General features: G+C 43.2%; 1 protein-coding gene across 4 annotated transcripts in view; it reads left to right on the forward strand.

Annotated features, from left to right (window-relative positions):
* Iqgap2 (IQ motif containing GTPase activating protein 2) overlaps nt 1-10,961 on the forward strand; it is a 274,968-nt gene that overhangs the window by 183,995 nt on the left and 80,012 nt on the right. Inside the window, exons 1-2 of one of the 4 annotated variants that reach the window (XM_059276314.1) lie at nt 186-268; nt 3,829-3,992. In XM_059276314.1, coding sequence (XP_059132297.1) covers nt 241-268; nt 3,829-3,992 — 192 coding nt within the window. In that variant the 5' untranslated portion in view covers nt 186-240. Of the gene's footprint in view, nt 1-185; nt 351-3,828; nt 3,993-10,961 lie in introns of those variants that run through there. The other 3 variants (XM_059276316.1, XM_059276315.1, XM_059276313.1) reach the window with 3 other exon arrangements.

Genomic DNA, 10,961 nt, shown 5'->3' on the forward strand with positions numbered 1-10,961 from the left:
TCATTGGTCTGGAATGTCATAGCACCATGCTTAGATTAAAGAAGTAGGTCATGGGCTAAGGCACAGCAATCTTTATTCCTATGGGGCTTACCTTTTACATGTATAAACAGAAAAAGCGAGGCAGGTGTGCCCAAGGGGCTTCTGGGTAGGCTCCTTGGCTCCTATGAGGTCATTTACTATGACGTCAGCAGCTTGTGTTGTTAGATACACTATCAAGAACTTAAGCGAGTGATTTCCGTCATGTCAGCTGGAATGCACTCCTTGCCAGGTGACCGGCCCTTAGGATGTGTGTACATCCTCTTTCTCACACTTGGTTCTGCTAAGATCATGTTTGGATGGGGTGTTTGAAGGTATTTAGAACAGCCTGACCACGGGGGTGTCTGCGTGATGGGACATCTCCTGTATGCTCCAGTTTATAAGTAGGAAGGGTGAGAGGAGCACCTGGAACTTGCCATGGATCTCCTCATGTTTGAAAATCATTTAATTTGGATGTTAAAGCAATAGAGTTGACTTTATTAGCTCCAAATATCTTTAAGTATTGTAACCTGGAATATCTCTAATCGCTTGAGATGACTCCTTTCCCTCATTGGATAAATCCCTTTATTCCTAGCACAGTGGTGTTTGTGAGGTCACCTAGTAGAAAAGTGTTAGCCTCATTGAATGCCAAAGTAGGGGTGCATTTTTTAAAACTTGGAGGTGTTGGGTTTTTATGGCTTATTATGTTTGTGAAATGTCTTGGGATCATTTTTTATTAAAAATAATAGACATAATAAGGGTATTTGGCCTTTACAGTGTGTTTCCTAGACAGTGTTTAGTTTCTCTACCAGATCTTGTTCATCAACACCAAAGTAGGCAGTCAGTTCCAGTTAGTGTGTGTGTAGATGAGTACATGTATGCGTACATGTATACTGACTTTTGTATATTATTACTGGGTTCTGGTTTATTTTTTGATAGCATAGTATTAATGAGAGAGACCTTCTTCAAACAGATCCATTTTGCTTCAAGCCATATAACATTTTCGGACTCCATCACCTAGCTTCTCTGCTTTTTTATTCTCAGCCCTTGTATAGCCTGTGTTCTCAGATCTCTCAATATGTTAGCGATTACACCAACTAAACAAGAGATATGCTTAGCCCTCCTTTGCCACATCCTTGAATTAAGGTTCAAGGCTAATAATGTGTATTATTAGGTAAATAATATAAGAAATTTACTATCTGTATTTGAACCTTAAAGCTGTCCCCAAAATACACATAACATTGTTTTTCTGTGGGGCCTGCCTCTGTTTCCCAGCCACGTGTGACTATTTAAAAGAATCACAGCTAAGCGAGTTTAACATTCTGTTCTTCATTGCAGCAGCCTCATGGTAATCGCTCCATAGTGACTTAGCTAATGACTGCCATATTGCACAACGCCAAAAATGAAAGGTCCCACAGTTACCCAGAATTCCACTGGACAGTGCTGAGCTGTGTGGATATCCGTTCTACTTTTCTTTAATATGGAAGAAAATTGTTTGATTTTGAACTGTTTGTTTTAAGACCCTTTTACTGCTGCAAAAGTATAGTAATACAAAGAGCAGAATGCATGCCTAAAACTTCCTGGGTTTGCATTTCATTTCTGTACGTCTCTGCGTTAAACTTGTCCTTTGATCCTATCTCCTGATGTCTTGTGTTGTTGTCTAGAATTTTAGAGTCATACTAGAAATAGTTACCCTCTTGCTGTCCATATGCAAAAGTGTGCTCTTCTAAAAATGTGCATTTCTTGGACTATAAATTACATACCATAGTATTTGCCTTTTAGACATGAATGGTGAGGCTGGAGAGATGCCTCTGGCCTCTCCTCCAGATAATCCTGGCTTGGATTCCTAGCACGCGCCTTATCCACAAGGCAGCTCATAGCCCTTTTTAACTCTATTCTCAGGGAATCCAGTGCCGTCATCTGTCCACAGACACAAGGCACACATGTGGCACACAGACATACATGCAGGCAAGACATCCATACACATATTTTTGTAAGTCCATAGTGGCCTTTTGTATCCGGCTTAAAAAAAAGTAATCTTAGCGTGTTCTCCAGACTCATTCACATTGTGTTTAATATATAAATAATCCTTTCCAGGTCTATAGAGATACATTTGTTTATCCATTTATTATTTGATATAAATTTATTATCTGCTTTTTAACTATTATAAATAATGCTGCCTTAAACCTTCAAGTTTTTATATTGATCTGGGTTTTCAATTGGACGTTTACAAGCAGAATGGCTAGATCACATGGTAATTTTGTATTTAATATTTTGAGAGCCTGCCAAATTGCTCTCCAGTGTGTCTGCACCACTTCCCATCCCCACCAACAATGCATACGAGTTCATATTTCTCAAGCATCACCATCACTTATTATTGTTTTTTTATTACAGCCCTCCTAGTGATTACAAAATGGCATCTTACTATGACTTGGCTTGCATTTTCCTAATTACTAATATATTGTGTGTCTCTTCATATACTTACTGAATTTGTGTATCATCATTATATAAATGTACATTTAAATCCTTTGCCCATTTTAAATTGATGTCACTGTCTTTAAATTACTGAATTATAGGCACTCTTTATAAATACAACATATTAGTCTTGTTGGATTTGAATAGTTGCAAATAGTTTGCCCCATTCTTTAAATTGCTCTTTAATTTTCTTTGATAAAGAACTTCCAAGCACAAAAGGTTTGATTTTGACGAAAATCCCATATACTTACTGTTTTTTCTTTCTTTGTGCTTTTGATACCATAGCTAAAAAGATAATTACTCAGCCTGAAGTCACTAAGATATGTTTTCTTCTAAGAGTTCTATAACTTTTAGTTTTGGCCTTTACACCTAGGTCTAGGTTCTGTTTTGAGTCCATTTATATACAGGATTTGATGTATGGGTCCAACTTTGTTCATACACATGTGGGTATCTAGTTGACCCTGCACCATTTGCTTTTAGCAATAGTCTTTATAGACTTTTTTTGCCCACTGAATTGTTCTTGAACCCTTGTTGAAAAAAGTAATTGGTGATAAGTGGAAGGGTCCATTTCTAGATTTCCAGTTCTGTTCTGCTCATCTACATGGCTTTCCTCATGCCAGGACTCTGCAGAATTAGTCACTGTACCTTTGTAATGAGTTTTGAAATAGGGACGAATCCTCCAGCATTTTCCTCTTTTTCAGGATTCATTGGTTGTTGCTGCTCCTTGTGTTTTATGTGCATTTGGGGGTCAGTTTATCACATTGTATTTTGTGAAAAGGCTCCTGGATTTTTATAGGTGTTACCCTGGAATAGATCAATTTGAGGAGCCTGCCTTCCTTCCTTCCTTCCTTCCTTCCTTCCTTCCTTCCTTCCTTCCTTCCTTCCTCCATCCCTCCCTTCATCCCTCCCTCCCTCCCTCCCTCCCCTCCTCCCTCTCTCCCTTCCTTTTCTTATTCTTCTTTCATACAATACATCCAAACCGCACTCCTCCAGTCCCCCCTGCTGGAGGAGTATTTCTACCTTCACAACATTGTCTTCAACCCTCTGTTTTGTTTACCCCGGAGTTGTTTCTGAGGGGTTTCCTAATTTTAGGTATTCATGTGTCATGCTTCTTAAATCATTCCCAAATGTGCATTACTCTTCCACTGCAATGGATTTGTGGTTAGAATATGTCGTGAATTGAATTTTTCTTCATTTCATTTCCAAATACACATTAGATGCATAGAGAAATGTGATTGATTCTGTGCAGTCACTGTATCTTGTTAGCTCTCTGTAGCATGTAACATGAGAGAATGTGCAGTGTGCTGTGACTTAGAAAACTTCCTCTTCTCTCTGCAGGAATGGTGGCTCTCGGGTACATCAATGAAGCCATCGATGAAGGGAACCCTCTGAAGACTTTAGACACTTTGCTGCTACCCACCGCTAATATCCGAGATGTGTACCCAGACTGTGCCCAGCACTACCAGGATGTTTTGTTCCACACAAAATCCCAGAAGCTCCTGGTACGTTTTAGAATGTTTACGTTTGTGAGAGGGAAGACTTTTGATGCGTTTGTTACAATTCTTACAAGCTACTTATCCCAGTGAGTGAGAATGGAAACAAGGCTCTTTTCCTGGTGCCAAGCACTAAAATCCAGACCCAGAGCGACTGCTGCTACAGTTCCACTGAATACTCAGTTGTAGGTGAATTCCTATCCAGAGTGCAGTTCCTTGAACATTTCCTGTGTGCCCGTGCCATGCACACATCTGGTGGGGGTGGGGGTTGCAGAGGGCACAGGATGCTATTTGAAAGTTCTCTGTCCTTGTGGTCAAGATGGTCAGGAATTTATTGATGCAGTCACTGTTTGATAGGGAGTGGAAGGAAAGCGGGACAGAATAAGGGTTGAGATATTGTGCTCAGAATCTTAAGAGAAGTTGCCATGGAGATAGAACAGGAACTGTGCCTAAGGAGAAAGAAGTGGTGATTGGGCAGGTGGATGAGGCGGTTGGTATGGTATGGGCAGTGCTCCATGGATATCCCTGGGCTCCCCTTGAAGAGCAATGATGTGATTTACATCTGGACTTACACTGAGGGGGTCCCAGGAGGACTTAATGCTCTTGGAAAGATCCTGGGCTGAGTGTTGAGACTTATGGGACTCATTGCCCGAGAGTGGGAGTGATACAGCAGCCATTTCATCCGTGTTCTCAGCCGCAAACCCAGCAGGAAGGAATGGGCAGCTCCCCTGTGTACACCTTCAGAGCCAGGATCTGCCTCCTCTGAAGCAAGAAAAGCACTCTGCTTAGAGCACGGGTGTACTGAGCATCTCCTGTTTGCAGGCATGACAGTGGTCGTTAAGCATAATCTCTCGCTTAATTCTCATAATAGCCCTGGACCATTTCACCATCGTCACGAGTTTTGAGATAATGAACTAGGAGTTAAATAACTATGTTTGTGGCAGACAGCAAAATAACAGCGTTGGGAGAAGAAGTTGCTTGCGTTGGAGACAGGCAGGCACCATTCAGATCCTAGCTATGTGGCCTTAGTCAGACTGCCGTGACTCCCTCCATATGCTCGTTTTCACGTGCGTAGAATTAGAATAATACCTGCCCTGCAGTATTATAATGAGAGTTAAACAAGAATATGAGATACATAAATGTGCTCTTATATTGTATATCAGTATATTAATGATATTATAAATATATGCGTGTGTATTTACTTTTTAAAATTTCTCTTATTTTTAATTTTGTGCATGTGTGTGGATATGAGTACATGAGTGCAGAGAATGTACTCAGAGACCAGAGGTGTTGGATTCCTCTGGAACTAGAGTTGCAGGCAGTTGTGAGCTGCCTAATGTAGGTGCTGGGGACCCAACTCTGGCCTTCTGGAAGAGCAGCCAGGGCTTTGCTGAGCCGTCTCTCCAACCCCGTGTATGGTTTTTGTGTGTATGTGTAGCTATAGCATTCACTATGGATTCCAACACCGAAACAAACAGCAGCCTGTTTGAATATTAGTGAAGTCTCCTGTAGTTGTACCCCTGCCCTCTCTAAAAGGTGATTTGTTCCAGGACCATGACTGTGTGCACCCAACTGGGAAATGCATACAATGAGTGTTAAGACAGGTGGGGAGGGATGCTCCTTATAGCAAGAAGAAAAGACCAAAAAGGATCTTAATCTTAGTTTTCCTTGGCACTGCTGGGGATCGAACCTAAGGTCTTGTGCATGGTAAACAAGTGTTCTAGCCACTGGGAAATATCCACAGTCCAGCATATGACCTAAATGTTTTGTTGGTTTTTTTTTTATAACATTTTAGCATACATAAAAATGGGATAGACATCCTTGGGAGGGTAAGACGTGCGCTTAAATGTGCACAAAATATTTCCAAAGGAGAAGACACCTTCTGGAAAGTGTGCTCCAAGGCTAGGGACTATGGGAGAGATGATTTTAACCTGTTTGTCCACTGATTGGATGTTTCAAGTTTCTAAAGAATGCATGGAGTGTTCCCACTGGTGAATGTAAGCTGTGTGTGCTTCACCTTACTGAATGGCCTTGTTGAAAGCCCTGGGACCTGTGGCTCAGCCAGGACAGATGTGAGCACTGTCAGCAGGTGTCTCAGTCAGGACAGATGTGAGCACTGGCAGCAGGTGTCTCAGTCAGGACAGATGTTAGCACTGGCAGGAGGTGGCTCAGTCAGGACAGATGTTAGCACTGGCAGCAGGTGTCTCAGTCAGGACAGATGTTAGCACTGGCAGGAGGTGGCTCAGGTAGGACAGATGTTAGCACTGGCAGGAGGTGGCTCAGGTAGGACAGATGTTAGCACTGGCAGCAGGTGTCTCAGTCAGGACAGATGTTAGCACTGGCAGGAGGTGGCTCAGGTAGGACAGATGTTACACTGGCAGGAGGTGGCTCAGGTAGGACAGATGTGAGCACTGGCAGGAGGTGGCTCAGCCAGGACAGCTGTGAGCACTGGCTTCACTGCTGTGCTTTCTCAGAGACCACTCTTACAAAACTCTTGCTGGCTAAGCTTTAGCAGCTGGTGGATGCTGCCTCATCTGAAAAGAGGAAGCTGGGGCTCAGGGTGATACAGCCAGTAAATGTCAAGGTAAACACTCTGTCTTAATGTTCTAGTGTCATGACAAAACACCATGACTAAGGCGACTTAGGAAAGAAAATGTTTAATTCGGGGCTCACAGTTCCAGAGGGCAAGTCCATGACCATTATGGCAGGGAGTATGACCAAAGGCAGGTGCCAGAGCAGTAGCTGAGAGCTTATACTACGTCCACAAATTGGGAGCAGAGAGAGAGCAAGACTGGGCCTCATGTGGGCTGTTGAAGCCTCAAAGTCCACCCCACCCCACCCCCTGTGACACACCTCCTCCAACAAGGCCACACCTCCTAATCCTTCCCAAACAGTTCCACCAACTCAAGACCCAGCATTCAGATAGATGAGCCTATGGGGGCGCTATTCTCTTTCCAGCCACCACAGATGCAACCCAAGCCCATGTCTCCACATGCAGAAGAAAAGTGAGCCTACTCCTTGCTGTTCCTGTGGAGGTGGCTGTGTCCACGGTGCATGATTTTGACAGAGAAACTTGTTTTTGCTATAGATTCTGGCTGTGTGACCTGAGTGAAGCCACAACATCTCTGTGCATTTATTTTCACATGTGTAAGGTAAAATAAGAATATCTGTTGTGACTGGGCATGGTGGCACATGTCTTTAATCGCATCATTCAGGAGGCAGAAGCAGGTGGGTCTCTGTGAGTTCAAGGCCAGCCTGGTCTGCATAGTGAGTTCCAGGACAGCCAGGGCTACATAGTGAGATCCTATCTCAAAAAATAAATTAACTTTATTAATTAATTAAATTTTAAAAACACTTGTTATGTAGGATTGTAATGAGTGTTAAATAAGAATTATAATATATAATTGTGTTTTTAATATATTGATGGCATTATTAACATGTGGGGGTACATGCATGTGTGTATGTGTGCACGTGTGTGTGTGTGTGTGTGTGTGTGTGTGTGTGTGTGTGAACTATAGCATTTAACGTGAAACCTAGGACCAAAAAAAATAATCCCACTTAACTAGTACTATCGAAGCCACCTGGGTCTGCCTCACGTGTTGAGGATTGGTAACACTGTGTCAGGAGGTCCTTTTGAGGCCTGAGCCCTCTGCCCACGCATCTGGTTCCTCTCTTTGAGGTAAGCCAACTGCACAAAGCCAAAGCCTTTTCTGGCAGGTAGAGTGGGTCTCGTCCAGAACATTCTTTAGCTCTAGGATCCTTCAGGCAATAAGGCTTCTCTTAAGAACCCACATGTTGGCAGCAGTGTGTTGGGCAGGCAGCCTGTATTCAGAAGTAGCAATATTATCAATGTGGTTAGAACACTGAACACAGAAATGAGGAGCCTACGTGCAAGCTTAGGAATCCAACTCCTCTTATTCTGTGCAACAGGGACAGGAGTCACCTTGACCACTGTTGACAAATTTAAGACACCACCAGTCTGAGCAGTGTGCCACATGTGGGTAAATTGTTGTTGCTAAAAGGTTTGGTTTTGGAGTTCATTTGGTCTTTGTTTATTGAAGTGCTGAAGTCCTACTATGCCCTTCCACTAAGCTGTGTCCCCAGCCAGTCCATAATTTTTATTTTTTCTCAACCTGTTCTTTTTCACAAGAGAGAGAGAGAGAGAGAGAGAGAGAGAGAGAGAGAGAGAGAGAGAGAGTCTGTTTCTGTTCCTTCAGCCTTCAGCTGAGTCTATCTCTGCTAGGTTCCTAGAAAATCCCAGTGTATGTGGTGCTTGGTGGCATTTCTATGTCTTGCCTTCCCACAGCCTAGCCTTGGGAAATAATAGGAATGGAAAGATATTGCTGGCATTACAGTATGAAGTGAAGGTGGTTCCAGAGTATCCGGCCATTAAAGGGTAGGGTGGGTGAATGGCAGCATCACTGAATGGATGCTAAGGTCAAAGAGTGAGGATACAGGAGTGGCTAGGGAGGTTTCCGGTAACCTGTGTAAGCAGCAAGTTCTCTCTGTGGTGAGGTTGGGTAATGAACATGGTAGCGTATACTTAGCAGAGCACATTTTCTACTTCTACTCACTGCAGAAAGTGGATCAAGAGCAATTTAAAACTGACACTTGGATTATACCCCCATTAAAGTTTGCATTTGTTCTTGTTTGGTTACACCAAATAAAATTAAATGTGCCTTTTTGAATGAAGAAAAAAGAAATAAAAAGGAAAGGACATGCCTGGTCCCAGGTTTGGACACCAGATGAATGAAAAAAAGAAAAGAAATGAAAAGGAAGGACGTGACTGCTCCTAGGTGTGGTGGAGGAGAAAGTTTATGACAGATGTATGGGAGAGCATAGTCAGAGCAGGGACTTCTGGGAGAATCCAGAGTGAACATACCAGACTGAGCTGTGCATGTGAGGAGAGGGGAAGGGAGAGGGGAGACCAGGTACAACAGCCAGAGATACGGAGTAGACTAAAAGACCAGGTAACCAGAATGGTTGGATTATTATAGGGAAGGCAGCCCAGCCCCTGGGCAGGAGAATTTAGGGTAGGGGATGGGGTGTGCCAGCCAGGAAGGTCCTGTAGCAGGTAAAGACTGAAGGATGCAGGGAGAACCTGAAGGCTAGGACCACTTCATTATATTAAGTAGGCACCTCAGCCATCTGTCCTGGGTTTAAAGTCTAATACTTTGTTGTTGTTGTTGGTGGTGGTGGTGGTGGTGGTGTTTTGGTTTTCTTGTTTGGTTGGTTGGTTTGGTTTGGATTTGTTTGTTTTCATGTGCTTTAGAGACACAGCTCTGGCTGTCCTGGAACTCACTCTGTAGACCAAACTGGCCTCCAACTTTTGCCTCTGCCTCCCAAGTGCTTAAAGGTGTGTGCCACCATGCCGGATTGATGTGTGCTTTTAACTAGTAAATATTGCTGTTTCCACCAGGACAAACTACTGCAATTCATGACTTAGCTTTCAAAATGAGTTCCTTTGTCTGAACTGTTGAGACTCTTAAAACTTGCTTTAGAGTTATTTGAATTGGTTGTCTTAAGGTTTATCAGACTTTCACTTGGTTACATTTATTTATGTGTTCTGTTTGTGTGTGAGAGAGTGACAGACTCCGTGGAGAGGTCAGGGGGTAAGTTGCAGGTGTCATCCCTTCTTCCACGGTGTGGGTTAAGGAGATCACTCAGGTTGTCACGTGTGGTAGCAAGTGTCACCCACTGGGCTGTGTTGTCGACACTGACTTCAGTCTTTTATATAGCCATGTAAAGTCTTTCTCTCTAATGCTTTTGTACAAGTGTCCATTGTTCATTGAACATATCCCCCCTCACACCTGCTACCACCGCTTCTCTTGACCCCTTCCTTCCCCTTTGTCCTCCTTAGACAGCCCACCGCTGTCATTTCTTATATACACACATACACGATTTTGTTTCTTTGTATAAAATCTAGGCAGCACAAAGGGCGAGAGAGAGAAAAAAAATACAGTCATTGTTTTTCTGAGATGGCCTAATTTCTTAACGCGATGCTCTCCAGATGTGCTCATTTTCCTGTAAATGGCATGACTTCCTCCTTTCCGGCTGAAAATGCTTACTGGACAGGGAAGCTTTCTAGAGGGTTTGCCTCACCCATTCCTCTGGTGCTGGGCTCCCGCCATGTTCTTTATTTAGCCAACGTGAATGATGCTATAGGAAACATGGACAAGCAAGTGTCCCTGAGGCCTTCGGGTAAATGGGTGTCCAAGTTTTATGTTCCAGTTTGATGAAACAGGAAACCATATATACACTCAACAGTGCGCACTTAGAATGTGTTTTTATTGTTCCGTTGATTATAACAGGGTTTCGTCAGGCGCATGTCTATACTTACTGACAGTTTCAACCCAGCAATGCTGCGCGCTCTGAGGTTCTCTCAACTCCATTTGTAGTCACTAGTGACAGTCCCCCGTTAGCCACTGATGTCCCATCTCCCATTGGATCCCTCAGGGAAGAGAAATGGCTTATCTACAGGAATAATCTGGAGATTTATAATACAATACCACTTGAGGTGGAAGGAGCTGGAGGTATTATTTAAATTGCTAAATGACCTTCTGAGTATATTTAACTTCCTTCTATTTTTTTTAAACAAGCCTAATCAGAAATGATGTCATCTTATGTCATATGGGGTATACTGGCTTGTCAGTAAGGACTGAATAGGTCTCCATGCTGTTTAGATGCTTTGGGGTGTTAGTCTTTCATTCAGCTACATGCTATACACAGAATGGAGTTGACCTCACAGGGCATGGCCCTGGAATGACCACAAGAGCCTCAAAGGAGGGAGGACAGACACCACCTTCTCCATCATCCCCCCTGGGTGGCTTCCAGGACCCCTGCAGACACCAAGCGCCACAGATTCCAAAGCCCTGTAGGCATTTGGAATACTGTCAATACTGTATTTGTATTTGTACATATACTTCACATCACTCCTGGATCACTTAGCAATACTTAATACAGTATAGATGCAGTATA

This window comes from Peromyscus eremicus, chromosome 11 (assembly GCF_949786415.1).
Source record: "Peromyscus eremicus chromosome 11, PerEre_H2_v1, whole genome shotgun sequence".
Taxonomy (NCBI): Eukaryota; Metazoa; Chordata; class Mammalia; order Rodentia; family Cricetidae; genus Peromyscus; species Peromyscus eremicus.